The sequence below is a fragment of the Herpailurus yagouaroundi genome, unplaced genomic scaffold (assembly GCF_014898765.1).
Source record: "Herpailurus yagouaroundi ecotype Mexico unplaced genomic scaffold, PumYag 141, whole genome shotgun sequence".
Taxonomy (NCBI): Eukaryota; Metazoa; Chordata; class Mammalia; order Carnivora; family Felidae; genus Herpailurus; species Herpailurus yagouaroundi.
The window spans coordinates 13935441-13955155 of NW_024412396.1; the positions used below are offsets into that span (position 1 = coordinate 13935441).

Consider the following 19715-nt stretch of genomic DNA (forward strand, 5'->3'; position numbering starts at 1 on the left):
GCCCAACGTGGGGCTTGAACCCATGGACTGCAAGATCATGACCTGCTAAGTCTGACATTTAACCCAATGAGCCACCCAGGTGCCCCTATATTTTATATGTTTTTTATTTTGAGAGAGAGTGGGAGGCAGGTAGAGAGAGAGGGAGAGAAAGAATCCCAAGCAGGCTCCTTGCTGTGCTCAGCACAGAGCCTGACACAGGGCTCAATCTCATGTCTATGAGATCATGACCTGAGCCACAATCAAGTCGGATGCTTAACGGACTGAGCCACCCAGGTGCCCCTCATATTGTATTCTTGAAGTAAGCTAGGAAAAAAAGTTAAGAAAACCATAAGAAAAAATACATTTACAATAGTATACAGTATTTATTGAAAAAAAAAATCCACATATAAGTGGACCTGCACAGTTCAAACCTATGTTGTTCAAGGCTCAACTGTGATTTGTCTCTACATGTCTCTCAAATCTTTACTACAATCATAAAAGTGATCAGTAATTTTTTTTTAAGTTTATTTATTTTGAGAGAGAGAGTATTTATTTTGAGTGTATGTGTGCACATGCAAGTGGGGGAGGGGCAGAGAGAGAGAGGGAAAGAGAGAATCCCAAGCAGGCTCCTTGCTGTCACTGCAGAGCCTAATGTGGGACTTGGTCTCACAAACCGTGAGATTATGACCTGAGCTGAAATCAAAAGTCATATGCTTAACCAACTGAGCCACCCAGACGCCCCAGTAAATATTTTTGATAGAAGAGAAAGAGTTCTATCTCTTGAATTGGTGGTGGTTAAACTGTAATTATTCACCATATAATACATTTAGAATTTATGTACTTTTCTCAAATTATATTTTACAGTAAAAAAGGTTAAAAAGAAATATTTAAGAAAAATGGGACATGTGAGATGGTTAATTTTACATCAACTTGGCTAGATCGTGGTATCCAGTTTTTGGTTAAACACCAGTCTCGATGTTGCTGTGAAGTTATTTTTTTAGAGGCAATTACCATTTAAAATCAAGAGACTTTGGTGGCTCAGTTGAGTGACCGACTCTTGATTTCAGCTCAGGTCATGATCTCATGGTTCGTGAGATCAAGCCCCACATCAGGCTCTGCTCTGACAGCACAGAGTCTGCTTGGAATTGTTTCTCTCTCCTCTTTGTCCCTCCCATGCTCACTCTCTCTGTCCCTCAAAATAAATACATAAATATTAAAAAAAATTAAAATCAGAGGCTTTGAGTAAAGCAGATTACCTCTATCACGTATGTGGGTGCACCTCAACCAATTAATCAAAGGCATTGAGAGAAAAGACTGAGGTCCCCACAGAAGTAAGGTATTCTACCTCCAGATGACTTCTGACACAGATTACAATATCAACTCTAGCTAGGAACTCCTGCAGGTTTCAGACTTGCCAGTCCCCACAATCATGTGAGCTAATTCCTTAAAATTAATCTTTATCTAGGTATACACTTCCATCTAATTGATTGTTTCTCTGAGAACCCTAATACAACATGATTATATACTGTAACTTCTAAAAATTTCTTTGTATGATAAATCTCATGTTAAAAAAAAGACAGTACATACATGATAGCATCATATTTAACATTTGTACATACTTGAAATGTCTCTAGGATCATAACAAATAATTGCTTTTAAATTTTTACTTAATGTATAGAGTCATGATAGCTAAGATCATGAAATTAGTACTTTGTAATTATTATTCCCACTACAAAAAAGCCAAAAGAAAGAAACAACCCAATCCCAACCCGCGCGCGCGCGCGCACACACACACACACACACACACACACACACACAGGTTAACTAACAAATGATGGCTAAGATCAACCTGAAATTCCCCTCAGGGCCAATGGTTACCCAGAATCTGCCTATTCTTCCTCCCCAGCATTGCATTTCAATTCTAATTGCATGATCAAACCAACAAATTGAGCTCGAGACCAAAAAAAAAAAAAAAAAAAAAAAAAAAAAAGCCCCTAGCTGACAAAGACCAAGGTTGCAAGAAAACGTTTTTCAAGTACAAGTAATGCAAGAAATGACAAGTGAAGTGAAGGAGAGGTTTCAAAGCTTGAAAGACAGTCATCAATACTGACAGATTACTGTAATTCTGGCTGCCAGCATGATCGATTTGGACAGCATATGACAATCAATATTGTCCTCATTTAGTGAACAACATTAGATTCATAGTTACCGAAGATGTTCCCAGGATAAAATTTAAACTGTATTTAATGATCATAAATAGCACAATTTATGCTGTGGAATCTTAGTGGGTACTTTCACTGGGCATAAAATAACTAACGCAGCAGTACAATTATCCAAATATAAGTGAGTTTATTACATATTCTTTTATCCTCTTATTTCTCTTATTAAAGTAGTAACTGGTGGTTTTCAAAGCCTACTTCTATTTCAGTTTCTTTTGTAATTTCTGTTAAATTCTATTGATCTGTTTTAGGACACATGATTTATTTTCCTTAATGGGAACTTACCTGGATTTGTCAAAAAACATACATTGTAAAATTTAATGTATTTCTGAAATATATATATTTTTTTAAAATTAAAAGACATCTGTAATTCAAGATCTTAATAACATCTAGTTGTAATTTAGTATATAAGGTTTCATTGAAAAATCAAGCAATCTACCTGTGTGAAATCATTTTCCCTGATACTTAGAATATAGAACTTTATGAATCTTTGTAAAAGATGACTATTTTTCAGATTAGCAAAGGCTAAGAGTATCTTTATTATATCCTTAAGTAGTATGGGGAAATAATTTCCATATGGCTTCTAAATTCAAGCTTCCAAGTCAAGAAAAATTTCTTTGATTTGACTTTATGTTTTTATTCTGTGTGTTCCAGAAGCGGTTTTGCTGATGGAAATTGCTCATATTGGCTGTGTAAATAGTGTTCATGTTTACTCTTTACATCTGAAATTATCTCTCATCTTAGAAATTTTCTCCAATGTTGTATCTATTAATGTCTCAGCAAGATTAACTATTAAGAACTTCGTGAAATAGGCCTGAAAATCCAATACAGTCAATTAACCTACCAACCAACCAAACATAAAAACTCAATTAGGCAATTCCTTGGTGTTGGGTAGAGTTGTTTTATATTGACTGTAATCTTTACACATAACAGAATCACTGCACAAAATAATGTACCTTATTTCATTTCCTAAGCACATCCAAATTCATTACCTCATTTAATCTTGACAATAATTCTGAGATGGGTATTATCTTTTTTTACAGACAAAGAAAGTGAGGTCTAGAGATTCTACGACTAGACCAAGATTACAAGGCAGAGCTTGAATTAAAATAATTATTTTCTAACTGCAAATCCAGCCACCATACCTCTAGTGTAACATGTAAATCTGAAATAGTTCTCAAAAGAGTATAAGCTTAGGTGCAGGAAAAAGAAATTAAATCATAGCCCCCAACACTTTTATTTTGCATTTTTAACTACTTGGTAAGGTGTACATCTTAAATATTTGTACTTCAGGCCAGAAATAGTTTGTGTTTGCTCAATAAATGGAGTTCCTGTTTTATGACACAAGAGGCAAATAGAATTTTCTACCACAATCTAATTTCTCTCTCACCACTTTCCCAAAAGATTTAAGGCATTCTTTCAACTGTGTCTTAAATGAAAGGGCGGAGGACACTAACCTTAGGATGAACATCAGGATCAGGCCAAGATCAGAAAGACAACCTCAGAGGAGTTGACAATGTGGATAAAATGAGCTTATGGGTAATAATCTGCACATTCCTTGTAGGATTAGCTACCTTTCTAGAGATATTCAGGAAATAATAAACTGAATCCCTACATTTCACAATGACCACTTCAAATCTGATCTTTCAACTTAAAGTGAAGATATAACTGTCACAAGTAAGAAATGCTATATAAATGTCATTAAGCTTAATCGATATATCATGCCATGATCCACCACCTATAATTCCATTTCACAGTGTCAGAATACATGAGAAATTACATAGGAATCAGATTGCTTAAGTCAATTTTCATCAAAAGAAGAGAATATATGTGGCAGACTTACGATAAATCCATTTCATGTGGAATAGAACTCAGGATATTTTAAAAAGCCTTCCCTGTGAAGCTTAACATCCACAATTTATTAAGAAAAATAATTGAAATGTTTTTAATCATATAGAAAAAGTATATGGAAATAGAAATTCATTTCAGAAAGCAATTAAAACTGTGTCCCAGGCATTGTTCTAAGAGCTTTATACATACTGACTCATTCAGATCTTATAACACAGTGAGCTAGGTGTTATCATCCTCATTTTATAGATACGGAAACTGAGGCTCAAATTATTTAAAAAATATTCCCAAGGCTAGACAGCTAAGCATTTGAGTCCAGAAATCTGGCTCCAGGAGCCATGTTCTTTTTTTTTTTTTTTCAACGTTTATTTATTTTTGAGACAGAGAGAGACAGAGCATGAACGGGGGAGGGGAAGAGAGAGAGGGAGACACAGAATCGGAAACAGGCTCCAGGCTCTGAGCCATCAGCCCAGAGCCTGACGCGGGGCTCGAACTCACAGACCGCGAGATCGTGACCTGGCTGAAGTCGGACGCTTAACCGACTGCGCCACCCAGGCGCCCCCTTTTTTTTTTTTTTAATGTTTATTTTTGAGAGAGAGAGCAAGCGAACACGAATGGGGGAGGGGCAGAGAAAGAGAGAGACACATAATCTGAAGCAGGCTCTGTGCTCTCCCCACAGAGCCCGACGTGGGGCTCAAACCCACGAGCCACGAGATCATGACCTGAGCTGAAGTCGGACACTTAACCAACCCAGGTGCCCCTCCAGAAGCCATGTTCTTAAACACTCCATGTCCTCTCATACTTCCACGTCTTTATCTTGTTCCCTCTGCCTGAAAATGCTCTTCTTAATCTCATCCACCTGATTACCTCTTATTCATCATCCTTCAATATTCAATCCTCATATTTCTGAGGCTGCTTCTCATTATACCTCGAAAACACTGTACATAACTCTGTTACAACACACGCACTAAAAACTGTATATCTCCTTAACTAGATTGAGTACTTTATGATCACTGTTAGGGTTATTTCTATACATGCATAGTATCAGAGTACCTAGCATGGGACCCTAATTAGTTAACCAAAAGATAAGTACTGATTAGTAGTGTATAAAAGAAAATACATCATTCAAATATCACAACAGCACAAACACTGGGGAGGAACTCTATCTCTATATATCAATGAACAGAAACTCAAAGGTACTGACCCATAAGACATACTTACCTTGGAAAGCAGACATGTATTAGAGTAGAAACCATACTGTCAAAAAGGATACAAGTTTTGATACAATGGAATCAGAGATTTTAGAGCACGGCTTGCATTTATAGCTGTTGCTCGAACCATAATGGGTAGAACTTTTCCATTCACAATAGCACCATCAAAAAGTGGACCAAAGAAGGGAACCTGATTGAGAAATTAGCACACAATTTTATACTCATAATGAAGAAAGGTTGTTATAAATAAGAACAATCAAGACACTGCACACAAAAATGTTTCTACTTCCTCTTTAGTTCTTCCTTCAGTAGAAATACTATTCAAATTTAATTCTTTTCCATGATTCACACGAAGACAATAAATAAAAAATGCCAAAGGTCTACATGGTTTCCTATTCAAACAGAACTGTGCTTCATTTAACTGACTAAATAATTTATATTCCCTGCCAATTTTCAAATTTTTGTTGTCTCAACTGTACACAAAAATTCAACACTGGAAATAAATTTCTTTTCTTCCACTGAGTAAACACAATAAAGATAACACATTCTCATAGGCAGCAAGTTAGTTTTTCATTATTTTTGTGACCACCTTTACTATAGAACCTAAAAGACCTTCATTACATAGTTTATTAGAAAAAAAATCTATATTGATAACTGTCACTTTTATCAGATGACGGACAGCTTCAAAGTAATTCTATTTGAATATGGTTGGTGCAGATGACAGCTGAAGGCAAGGACATGGGATGTGGATAATACAGTAAATATTTCAGGCTTTGTGCCCATATGTTGTCCCTGTTACATATTCTTTGATTAAAAAAAAAAAAAAAAAAAAAAAAAAAAAAAAAAGAAAAACCTGGGGGTAAAGAGGCAAGGAAACAAAACAAAAACAGAAAAAGAAAAGAAAAACCCATTAAAAAAGTAAAAACCATTATTAGCTTGTAGGCTGTACAAAAATAGAAGGTGAACCATAGTTTGCTGACCTCTGGTTTATATAAACCCTAAAGAAACCTGGCTGTAAGCTAAAATTCACATGTGGGAAAGTTAGTCTAATTCAAGAAATTCTAAAGATTCATGATCAACTGTCAAAAACTAGGTTTTCTATAAATTAAAAGTATTTGATTTAAAAAAAGTAAGAAAGATACCCAAACACTATCACACTTTTATTATTTTGAAAGTGTGTTTCAACCCTATGGTATAAGACATCCAACCAGAACAAATTTTTTTAATACTTTGTAGAACTTTCATTTATTAAAAGTGACATGATTAAATAATCATGTACTCCTTAGTAAGATATACCAACTAAAAATAAAGGAATCATACATTCTTGACCTAAAGGGAATGATTGCTTCTTATTGTACCTTTTAGGAAATTATAATCATCCTCTTAATAAAAGGTAATCCTGTTGTGATCTTAGTACAAAGGAACTTCTGCTCTGGCACTTCTCCCATTTGAACATAGTTTCTTGCTATTTTTTCTGTTTTAGCTCCTTCTGAACCAGACTTACACAATTTACATTGTTACACGAGTCTTTGTCTCCCTTCCCCCTGTTTTCACAACCTGATGCCTAGTCTAATCCCTCTGAAAGAAGAAACTCACAAACCCATTCAGAGCTCAGAAAATATTATTAAAATATAGTAAGTTCTTACCTCTGGTTTTTTCATTATCTGGATACTGAACATGTGATTTTTCATTGGATATATGACAATAAGGACATCACCAAATTCTGTAGGAATAATTCCTCTCCTGTAGTCTCTAGTATGCTCTGACCAAACAATGTGTACTTCATCATTTCCCAAATGTCTCAACTGGAAAACCAAAATAGTTCATAGTGCTTTAGAAAAAGCATACAGTTTTTCATACAGCTACTGACAACATACTGTACTATAAAAAATATTAAAAGATAAAGAAATTAAAACCTCCCTCTCTCTCTGCCCTCCCCCACCTGCGCGCGCGCGCTCTCTCTCAAAAATAAACAAACATTAAAAAAAATTAAACAAGCGAGTGTTTTAAGATTCTACTCCTTTTTTTCTGGCCATTCTCTCAAAGTGCTAATGAGCAGTAAAACTGCCTAAAGAAGGCAACAGGAAGAGAAGGAAAAGAAATAGGTAATTCATAAATTGGGTAAATAACCTATTAAGTAAGAGAAAGTCGACTGTTTGGTTCAACAAATTTCCAGGGTTTCTTTGCCTATGAAATGTTGCCTACAAAATTCTTCCAAACAGATTCTTGAAATCTGTTACAGTCTCAAGATGTTGTTTAAATATTTGTGGTGCTTACAAAGGCTTCTGGCAATCAGAGAGTTAACATTATGGTGGTTAAAATGATAAAAAAGCAAAGCATCCAAAAGTTGGATTTCTAATAAGTTATTAGAAAAATGAACTTAATGCCCATTAGTCTTGAGTTTTCTTCATAGAGATTATTGTATAAACATGTATTTTAATATAAAATGTGGTTATCTTAGTATATTAATGGATTCTGTCACTGTCAACATCTGAGTGCATTTTTGGTGCATATCTCACATGGGCTCTTTGCTTTCAGATAAATGGACACATTGTATGGGAAGGTTTGGAAGAGAGAACTAGGGTGTCATCAATATTTTTTGTATGAGCTAACATACAAATGATTTGTTTTTGAAATATGTAATTTACTTGGCTTAAAGACCACAGAGTAAGAGAGAAGTTTAAATGTGTCATTTAAATAACAACAAAAAAAGGAGTCAAATCCAATTAATGAAAGGCTCTCTTCTGTTAGCCTTAACCCTGGAGTTTTGTTTTTGTTTTTTGTTTTTTTTTAAGTAAGCTCTGTGCCCAACCTGGGGCTCAAACTCATGACCCCAAGATCAAGAGTCACACACTCTACTGACTGAGGCAGCCGGGGGCCCCTTAACCCTGGAGTTCTTAACCCAGGTTCAAGGGGTCTGTGAATATTTGAAAATTACTTCGCAAAATTTTATTTGTGTATTTTTCTGAGAAGAGTCCATCAAATAGGAGTACGTAATACCAAAAAAGCCAAGAACCATTGTTCTAATGGTTTCTAAAGTCCCAAACACCAGTCGATCTAGAAAATCCTAATCACTATGAACATCACTAAAGTATCTGAAAATACAAGGTAAATCCCTGATTTTTAACATTTGTATTCTTAAGCAAGAAATGCCCCCTCAGATACTTCGATGGATTATAAGATAGAGGTAGCTATTACTCTAAAGACAGTATCCAGCTAAACCTATAGACCAGAATCTATTATTTTAGAAATATAGTATAAAAATATTTATTTTCTTTTAAGGAGACTTTTTTAGGTTTAAGCGTATTAGATATTTTTTCCTTTTTGGAAACAATAAACATACTCATTGCTCTAAATTCATGATGGTAGGCCTAATCATCAAAATATTGTTTAAGTTTTAATTCTTCATTATTTACACCACAACACACACACGTGTCGAAACACACACCCCTTGAATGATATAAATTTGGTACTTGGGCTCTGTGACATTTTAAAAAACCAAACAGATTACACAACTTAGAAAAGCTATGGCTCTATAATTTCATTTTTTAATCAAAATACTTTAAAAATATCCTTCCTATACAGCCATCCCCATGTGTCAGCTTTCCTAATAGGTTTATGTTAACTGAATACAAAAGAAATGTGAAATAAATTTAACCAGGAGGGATGATCCAATCTAATTTTGATACATTAATGTCATATGCTGTACATGTTACAATAGCAGCCAGATCTAATACTAAGCTCCAGGCTATACTGAGATTTCCAAATGGCAGATTGTTCTAAGTGATATCAAGTATAATTGAAGTAATAAACGATAGTAAAAGCTGAGCACACTGTCAGGAAGAATTTAAGTATTTACTTTTTAAAATTAAATGAGTTAGGTTAGGAAAGACAAGACAACTGAAATAATGCAGGTCTCAATTTACAGAAAATTCCTTTTATTTATCTGCTACATTAACCCTTGAACTCTTGCCAAAGCTATCTATAATTTCTAGTGCCTACTTATCTAAAGAAATGAGAGAAAAGGGCAACTAAAGTTTTATCTTATAAACAAAGCCTGTCTTCAAATATCTACCACAGAGTCTTAAAAGTCTGTCATAGAAGTTTAATGGGAAAAAAATAATACATTTTTACTGAGATGTTGTAATGAAGATATTTTTGGCAAAGAACCATGCATATAACAAAGTCATGCTAAACATATTCACGCATTTTGAGGGGAAAGCTTCAAGACCATCCCTTACCTTTTTTTTTTTTTTTTTAATTTTTTTAATGTTTATTTATTTTTGAGACAGAGGGAGACAGAGCATGAATGGGGGAGGGTCAGAGAGAGGGAGACACAGAATCTGAAACAGGCTCCAGGCTCTGAGCTGTCAGCACAGAGCCCGACGCGGGGCTTGAACTCACGGAGTGCGAGATCGTGACCTGAGCCGAAGTCGGCCGCTTAACCGACTGAGCCACCCAGGCGCCCCCCCCCTTACCTTTTTTAAAAAAATAATTATGTTGTCATGATTGGGCATGTTTCTGTATCTTTAAGTCTTTAAAACTTACTACATAATAAACACAAATTGAGAAATTGCTAATCATTGGTATGTATATCTTACGAATTTTTGAGAGATTGCTGAAAGAATGAATTTTGAGTATTAACAGTTAATAGAAATTTCAGAAGTGAAGTGTGTTTGACACTTTGACATGAATACTTTATATAATATTTGATGTTTATTTATTCTCTATCTCTTAAGGACTTACAAGGTTGTGTCCTGTGTATACTCACCAGGTTTTCTATACTCCAAAAATTCTCAAAGAGTTCCTACCTACATGTTTTTGTACCCAGATGCTAATCACTTCTAAAAGAGAGTACAAGATTTCTGTTTATGGGATAAATCTGGTAAAATGATTGGCAACCAAACAACTCTTCCAAATCCACTTCAAATGCTGATGAAATAATTTTAATTCAGCTATATAATATAGGCAGATTATCATTATCAATTCATGAAGATAAAGAAGTTAAATGAAATTAACATGTACAAAATTGAAATCCTCAATACATTATAGAATATTAACACTGAAAGAGACCCTAAGTAAAGTTCTGATTTCCAGCCCCATACAGGAACTCCCACTGCATCATCTCTGACGAGTAATCCTGCTTCTATCTGAATGACTTCTAGGGTTGGGAACTTTATACCTTCATGAATCAGCCTATTCATTTTTAAAGAGCTACAATCATTAGAACATTCTTTATGCTAAGCTAAAATTTGCATTCCTGAAGCCTGTTCTTCTACAATGATCCTTACCAAAGAAATCCAGTCTATATATATTATCGTTTCAGATATTTGAAGATTGCTCTAACGTAGATTTCAACTTTTCTTTTCCAGGTTAAATGTGTCCTTACTTCCTCCTTGAGTTTACAAAGCTATTCATTATCCTGAATTATTTACCTCAGTTTATTGATGCTTCTATTAAATTGTGGTGTCTGGAATTGAACACATTACTAATACATGCTCTGACCAGTACAGTAAGCTCATAGTGGGACGACTTTCTTTGTTCTGTTAACTGAATTATTTTCTGCATTTTTTCAAAGTTGGCTCAAATAGTAGTTGTGATTAATTCAAACCCTTCAGTCTTGTTCGTATAAAGTCCTAAGCAGGTACAACTGACTGCTAGAATTAAAGAGAGAATTTATTCTTTTTATTTATTTATTTATTTACTTACTTATTTTACTTTTTTTTTTTAATATGAAACTTATTGTCAAATTGGTTTCCATAGAACACCCAGTGCTCCTCCCAACAGGTGCCCTCCTCAATGCCCATCACCCACCCTCCCCATCAACCCTCAGTTTATTCTCAGTTTTTAAGAGTCTCTTATGGTTTGGCTCTCTCCAAGAGAGAATTTATTCTTATTAAATTTTACCTTGCCAGGTTCAGATTATCTTTTTTTTTTTTTTTAATTTTTTTTTTTTCAACGTTTATTTATTTTTGGGACAGAGAGAGACAGAGCATGAACGGGGGAGGGCAGAGAGAGAGGGAGACACAGAATCGGAAACAGGCTCCAGGCTCTGAGCCATCCGCCCAGAGCCCGACGCGGGGCTCGAACTCACGGACCGCGAGATCGTGACCTGGCTGAAGTCGGACACTTAACCGACTGCGCCACCCAGGCGCCCCATATCTTTAAACCTATCTTGTTAGTCTGGTTCTGCTATTCAATGTGTTGGCTCTCTCTTTCCCAGATTTGGGCTATTCTTAAATTCAATTTCTTGTGTATTTATTTAGATTTTAGATAAAAATGTCAAATAGGACAAATCTGGGTAACAGCCTTATATGGCAAGTCATTTCAATGTTCCTCCTGGTTAAAATAATATCCAACATCAAGAACCTGGGTGGCTCTGGTTGAGCTTCCAACTTCGACTCAGGTTGTGATCTCACAGTTCATGAGCTCAAGCCCCACTTCAGGCTCACTACTGTCAGCCTGTCAGTGCAGAGCCCGCTTCAGATCCTGTTTACCTCTCTCTGTCCCTCCCCTGCTTGTACTCTCCAAAAATAAGTAAAAAAGAAAAAATATCCAACATTTATTAAATTCTTACTATTCTAAGTGCTTTGGCATAACTGAATTTTAACAACGATGCTACAAAGTAAGTACAATGGTTATTACCCCTATTTTTTTTACAGGTGAGGAACTGAAGCTGAAGAAGATAAATAAACTTGCCTCATGTCACATAAGTAGTTACGTGGTAGAGCCAGAGCTGAAACTCAGGCAGGCTAATTCCAAAAACCATACTTTAACCACTTCTCTATATGCCTCTCATTAGATAATTAATTTAGGTCTCCAGATATGATTATACAACCAGTCATGAATATACTTAATGAACTATTATTAAGACCACATTTCTTCAACTTGTCCACAACAACTTAGCTAAATGCTTTATACTGTCTATGGCCTTCCCTGTCTAGTAATCCTATTAAAACAAATTAAGTTACTTTGATGTGATTTGTTATGGTGAACTCATGGTGGCTCCTAGTGATCACTACTTCATTATCTAAGTGCTCACAAACCATCTGTTTAATAATCCTATTTTGTCAGGCATTGACATGGAGCTCATGAATGTTAGTAATTTTTGTAGTTAGTGGACTGTTCCATGTCCTTTTATGAAAATCAGATGTTTGCCTATCTCAAGACAGTGTTCTCATTTTCTACAATTACCAGAGATTACATTCAATTCTAGATTTCCTCAATGCCACAAAATAGCATTCATTTCATGGAGCTGGAGACTAGATTTCATGTAAAGTAACTTATCATCTTTCACACAATCAGGTTATCCTCTGAATTCCCCATTTCTGTTGAAAGTACCTAACTACTAATTATAATTAGTTAGGATCAAAATCTGAAAGTCTTCAATTTCTGTTTTCCTTACCTGTATCTCTTCATTTTTTTTAAAACGTTGCCCTAGGTCAGATATTCAAGTCAGCCTACATACTTGCACTAGTTCATAAGTTCTTAAAAGGCCTCTCTCTTACCCTCCCTCCTTCTTACCTTTCTTGATACATTAGCAAATACTGAGAGGTGACTAAATGCATTGTGCTGGCTGGCACAGACAGATACAATGGTGAAAGAAAACCAGACATAGTCTCTGCTCTCAGAAAGCTTCAAGTCCAGTGAAGGAGACAGAGTAAAAGAATAAATGAATAATTAATGATAAAGATAATACTCTAAATAAATTTCTCTGAATGCAAATAACAAAGAAAACTGATTATTACGGTACTTGAAGAATGCACAGAGGTTAATTAGGTTTTGCAGTTCAGGAGATTGTGGTATGAACATGCAGAAACTGAAACTGAGTAATACTTACTGCTTCGAGCCCTCATTCTTTTCCCTATCTTTCAGATACCCACATATAGCAAAAAACCCCACTATCATATACTCCTCAATCATGTTAAAAAAACATACTTTCATACATTTTAGGATCATATATATTTTCATATGTTCACTTGCTGTCTACATCATTCATTTTTTTAAATATGAAATTTATTGTCAAATTGGTTTCCATACAGTACCCAGTGCTCATCCCAACAGGTACCCTCCTCAATGCCCATCACCCACTTTCCCCTCCCTCCCACCCAGCATCAACCCTCAGTTTATTCTCAGTTTTTAAGAGTCTCTTACGGTTTGCCTCCCTCCCTCTCTGTAACTTTTTTCCCCCTTCCCCTCCCCCATGGTCTTCTGTTAAGTTTTTCAGGATCCACATAAGAGTGAAAACATGGTATCTCTCTCTGTATGACTTATTTCACTTAGCATAATACTCTCCAGTTCCATCCACATTGCTACAAAAGGCCATATTTCATTCTTTCTCATTGCCAAATAGTATTCCATTGTGTATATAAACCACAATTTCTTTATCCATTCATCAGTTGATGGACATTTAGGCTCTTCCCATAGTTTGGCTATTGTTGAAAGTGCTGCTATAAATTGGGGTACAAGTTGCCCCTATGCATCAGCACTCCTGTATCCCTTGGGTAAATTCCTAGCAGTGCTATTGCTGGGTCATAGGGTAGGTCTATTTTTTATTTTTTTGAGGAACCTCCATTAAAAGGCAACTGATGGAATGGGAAAAGATATTTGCAAATGACATATCAGACAAAGGGCTAGTATCCAAAATCTATAAAGCACTCACCAAACTCCACACCCGAAAAACAAATAATCCAGTGAAGAAATGGGCAAAAAACATGAATAGACACTTCTCTAAAGAAGACATCCAGATGGCCAACAGGCACATGAAAAGATGCTCAACGTCACTCCTCATCAGGGAAATACAAATCAAAACCACACTGAGATATCACCTCATGCCAGTCACAGTGGCTAAAATGAACAAATCAGGAGACTATATAGATGCTGGAGAGGATGTGGAGAAATGGGAACCCTCTTGCACTGTTGGTGGGAATGCAAACTGGTGCATCATTCATTTTTAGTAATTAAGAAAAGGTTCTTGAAACAATAGGCATGGTATCTACTATACAATTACCTTAGCAGAATGGGCACTCAACATATACTGCTGACTATTAAAAAGACAGTCTTGAAAATGCTTTATTGAAATGTGTGACTTAAGTGCAGAAGGTGTGTTTGAAAAGACAATGGCTTGAAAACTGGTTTTTGAAACATACCAACTACCAACCGAAAAAAAAGAAAAGAAAATCCATACTGGACTTTCTTCTAGTACAATCAGAAGCCTAGTATAAAATTTTCCTTTAAAATATTTTCCATTACAGAAACTCAAGAAAACAAAGCTATTATATTTGGAAACTGTTGGATTCTGAAGTTTCAGAGGAGGAGAAGCAACAGTTTTTAGACACGTGGGGTGACTTTTTTGGTTACATTTGGACGAACATGGACTTCACAGTTCTTGGAAAAACACCAGAGGGTGTTCAAGTCTGTATGCTTGCGCTGAAGAAAAAGAGAAACACAGGCGGGAAAGAAAAAGGACCACAGGAAAAAGAGAGGAGACCTAGGAAAGGGCTCAGAGAAAAGAGAAGAGGAACAAGACATGATTAGGTTAAGTCTAGTTATAGTATCATGTACTTATCTTGGTAAATTTTTTGTCATTATGTAGTGCACAGCATAAAAATAGAATTATCTGCAATTATGGCATTTATTTAAATACGCCACTTTGATGATGACAGGAGCTGTAGGTGCTATAAAGAGAATAAAATAGGGTAATGTGGTAGTGTTACTGGGTGAAGGGGACTTCTTTAGTTGGAAAGTTTGAATAAGTCTCTCTGACAAACTGTCATGTGAATCTGAGGATAGAACAGTGAGAGTGAGAAAGCCTGATGATGTGGAGAAAGAACATTTAAAATGGAAAGAACATAAGTGCATAGCCTCTGAGACGGGTATGAGCTTGACATGCTGGCAGGTCAGAATGAGAGCCAGTGAGGCCAGATTGTGCTAAATGAAAAGGAAAGTGACAGGAGATGAGATCAGAGAGGTAGGCAGGCAGGTGGCCAAATCATGTAGGGCACTGAAGGCCGTAGTGAAGAACTAGAACTTTATTCTACATGCAACGAGAAGTCACTGCCATACCATCCAAATTATACCATTTGTAGCAGTGAGATAAATTTACTCTGAGCCATTTCTCTATACTCTTGTCATAAAGAATATATTTACAGAAATTGGGGTTAAGGGTAGAGGGTATGATATTAAAATAGAATTATTTTATGTACGATTGTTAGTTTGGGGTCAAAACCATGAGTATAATTCTGTACCATTGACTATTATACTAACTCTACTTTTACTAAAATAATAAAAGTTTTGTTATTATTTCTTAAATTTGTTTTTGAATTCATTTTCCAGACTATATTTAGCATAAAAGTTCTCTGGAAAGTAAGGTATATTTCAATTTTATTTCTAGATAAGATAAAGAAAAATAGGTCTAAAATTAAAATCTGACCAAGCAGGTCAATAAAGCTCATTTATTTGGGAAACTATTGTGACCAAATTCCAAAACAGAAAATGAAGTGCTGTCCATTACATTAACGATTTTTCAGAGGAAACTGACTTGGCTGTATAATATTTCTAAGAGAGTACTTTGTTAGACTGAATGTTTGATTAATTTGCTCAAGAAGTATAGTCTATGTTGTAAAAATTCTCTTACTACTGTCTTAAGACTTGAAAAAGCTTCCCTTCACAAGAAATAAAACACTACATTTAAACAGGCTCAAGGATATTTACCTCTCATTCTGAGAAAATAAAATGCTTAAAAATAATTTACAAAATCACCACATGATATTGTAAATAAAAAGTGAGAACTAAAATTAGTTTCTATAAAATAGATAGAAATGATTTTCTCCTATCAAGTTTAAAACACAGAACCAGAGTCGTAAATAATTCTAGCTTGCCAGAGGCACGGCTATTTCTTTATACTGACTGTCGACTACCTAATTTAATTAGAGGTATTAAACTCCATGCTGAGGTCAACGAGCCTTACTTCCTCCAATATTACACTTCAACCAGTGCTCATTAATGTGTCTACTGAATGGATTAACACACCTAAAGATATATGTACAAAGGAAAGGGGGACAACCTAATGATACCCAATTGTTCATTTGTAATAGGACACATGTTCTAGGCCTCAACTTATTACCACTAATGTGGAATTTATTAAATTCAGGAGAAAAAAATACCAATACAGAAAGTGATTTTTTTATTAGGGAGAACTGGTATAAGACAACTGGTTTCTATGATTAAGTTTAAATATTTAACCTTTTATTAAAAACAAAATTGATACTATAATAGAGCTAAGATATAAGCCTGTTGGAAAAATCTTACTAGGACTCTGAAAAGCAGATTAAGGGCAAGATTCACAGGGAATAGGGAAAGGAAAACTCAGTATATATAGAGAAATAAATGCTAAGATTGTTTTGACTTCTATAAAAAAAAAAAAAAGGTTTAGAATAGTTATATTGAATTATGAGACCAGGTATATTTTTCCTTTCTACTGAGTTAAATGAAATGTTGCCTCAATTTAGTCCCATCCTGATACAGATTTTATTTAAACTGATTTAAATTACCTAGGAGAACTATACCCTTCCAAAATGATGTTGCTTTATTATATATTGTTTATAATTTTGATGGGCTTCACTTTCATATGGTAGGTACCATATATGTGAAAGTAGTGACAATTTAGAATTTTCACTAAAACAAACAAACCCTTTAAATTGCTTTATTTAAGTAAAAAAGCCTAAGTAATGAGGGTAATTTTCTTCAGTAAAACAGGCATTAACAAAAAACCCAACAGGCATAATTATTTTAACAACTGAAATAATTCACATGCTTGCATTCTAAAATTTCTAAAAACTGGGGCGCCTGGGTGGCTCAGTCGGTTGGGCGTCTGACTTCAGCTCAGTCACAGCTTGTGAGATGAGCCACACACAGGGTTCTGTGCTGACAGCTCAGAGCCTGGAACCTGCTTCAGATTCTGTGTCTCCCTTAATCTCTGCCCCTCCCCCACTCACACTGTCTCTCTCCTTCAAAGATAAACATTAAAAAAATTTTTTTTAATAAATAGATTTCTAAAAAATTATAAATATATGCTTACATTTTAAGTCAGGATGTGGCTCAGTCGTTTAAGTGTCTGACTTGAGCTCAGGTCATGATGTCACGGTTTGTGAGTTCAAGTCCTGCATCAGGCTCTGTGCTGACATTGTGCAGCCTGCCTGGCCTACTTGGGATTCTCTCCCTCTCTTTCTGCCCCTCTTCCACTCACGTGCATGTACTCTTTCTCACAAATAAATAAATAAAACTTAAAAAATTAAAAAATAAATAAACTTAAAAAAAAGTAATAATACTTCTGACATCTCAATATTAAATAATTGGAATATTATGCCATGCAACTGCCTGTGTCCTTTCTCCCTACTAAATAAGTGGGAAAAATATTAGCACTTTTCCACTTGGTAAATTACCAAATAATTTTAAGTTTATTTATTTTTTCCAAGTTTATTTATTTTGAGAGAGAGAGAGAGACACCATGTGTGCGAGCGGGAGAGGGCCAGAGAGAGAGGGAGAGAGAGAATCATAAGCAGGTTCCACACCGTTAGTGCAGAGCCCAATGTGGGGCGTGAACTCACAAACTGTGAGGTCACGCTCTGAGCAGAAATCAAGAGTTGGACACTTGCCTGACTGAGCCACCCAGACACCCCAATAATTTTAAATTTAGAATTAGCTTAAAAGAAAAAAAGTTAAGTTTTTCTAAAGTGTGATGTTAGCAAAATGGTGGACCAGGGAAGCTCTAAGCTCTTATTTCTCCATAGAAACACTGAAAAATATGAAACTTATATGTAGAAATTTCACAAAAGAACCTGTTACAGCTAACACATGAATTCAGCAAAGTTGCATGATACAAAATCAACACATGAAAATTAGTTGCATTTCTATATACTAACAATGAACAATTAAAGGTTACAAAACAATTCCATTTATGATTGCATCAAAAAGAATAAAACACTTACAGAAACATTTAACCGAGGAGGAAAAAGACTTGTATACCAAAAACTACAAAACAGTGCTGACTTTAAAGACTACAGGAATAAATGGAAAGACATCCCATGTTCATTGAATAGAAAACTTAACAGTGTTAAGATGACAGTATTACGTGCGCGCGCACACACACACACACACACAAAGATGACAGTATTACACAAAGTGGTCCAAAAATTCAATGCAATCTCTATCAAAATCCCAACTAAGTTCTTTGTAGAAATAGAAAAACCTATCCTAATATTCATCTGAAATCTCAAAAGACCTTGAATAGTAAGGACAATATTGGGGAAAAAGAAAAAGAACAAAGTTGTAGGACTCTTATTACTTGATTGAAAAACTTACTACAAAGCTACAGTAATTAAAGCATTTAATTAAAGCAAAAGACCCCTCCCCCCACACATTTAGACCAAAGAAATGCATACGGAATCCAGAAATAAACCCTTGCATATAAAGTCAACTGATTTTTGACCTGAATGCCGAGATCATTCAATGAGAGAAAGTGCAATCTTTTCAACAAATAGTGGTTGGAAAACCAGATAGTCATATGAAAAAGAATGAAGTTGAACCCTGATCTCCACTATATACAAAAATTAACCAAAAATGGATTCAAAAATTAAAATTTAAAAGCTAAAATGATAAAAATCTTAGAGGAAAACATATGGGAAAATCTTCATGACATTAGATTTGGCAATGATTTATTGAACTGACACCAAAAGCAGAGGCAACAAAACAAAAACGTGATAAATTGGACTCTATCAAAATTACAATTTTTGTACATCAAAGGACACTATCAAGAGAGAGAAGACAAGCCACAAAATGGGAGAAAATATTTGCAAGTCATATAACAGATAAAGGGTTAACATCTAGGATATATAAAGAACTTCTATAATTCAACAACAAAAATGCGAAACTAATTAAAAAATGAGTTAAAGACTGAATAGACATTTCTCCAAAGAAGATATACAAATGCCAAAAAGCAATGAAAAGCACATCACTAGTCACTAGGGAAATGCAATTCAAAACCACAATGAAATACCACTATGCATCTATTAGGATATCTACATTTGTTTTTAATGGAAAATAACAAGTGTTGGCAAGGATGTGCAAAAATTGGAACTCTTGTGCGTTGCTGGTGGGGATGTAAAATGGCACAATTACTGTGGAAAATAGTTCTAGTTCCTCAGAAAACCAAACATACAATTTCTCTATCACCTAGAAATTTCACTCATAGGGCTATATCTAGAAGAATTGAAAACTGGGGGGTGCCTAGTCAGTTAAGCATTTGATTTCAGCTCTGGTCAAGATCTCACAGTTCCTGAGTTCAGACCCCACATTAGGCTCTCTGCTGTCAGCACAGAGCCCATTTTTGGATCCTCTGTCCCCTCCCCCATTTGTACTCTCTCTCTTTTTAAAAAATAAACATTAAAAAAATTAAAAA

General features: G+C 35.2%; 1 protein-coding gene across 13 annotated transcripts in view; it reads right to left on the bottom strand.

Annotated features, from left to right (window-relative positions):
- RALGAPA1 (Ral GTPase activating protein catalytic subunit alpha 1) overlaps window positions 1-19715 on the bottom strand; it is a 278603-nt gene that overhangs the window by 26278 nt on the left and 232610 nt on the right. For 12 of the 13 annotated variants that reach the window (XM_040476948.1, XM_040476949.1, XM_040476947.1 and 9 more), the window contains 2 exons: window positions 6904-7062; window positions 5320-5447 (listed from right to left, as the gene is read on the bottom strand). In XM_040476948.1, the coding sequence (XP_040332882.1) occupies window positions 5320-5447; window positions 6904-7062 (287 nt within the window). Of the gene's footprint in view, window positions 1-5319; window positions 5448-6903; window positions 7063-19715 lie in introns of those variants that run through there. The other variant, XM_040476952.1, reaches the window with a different exon arrangement.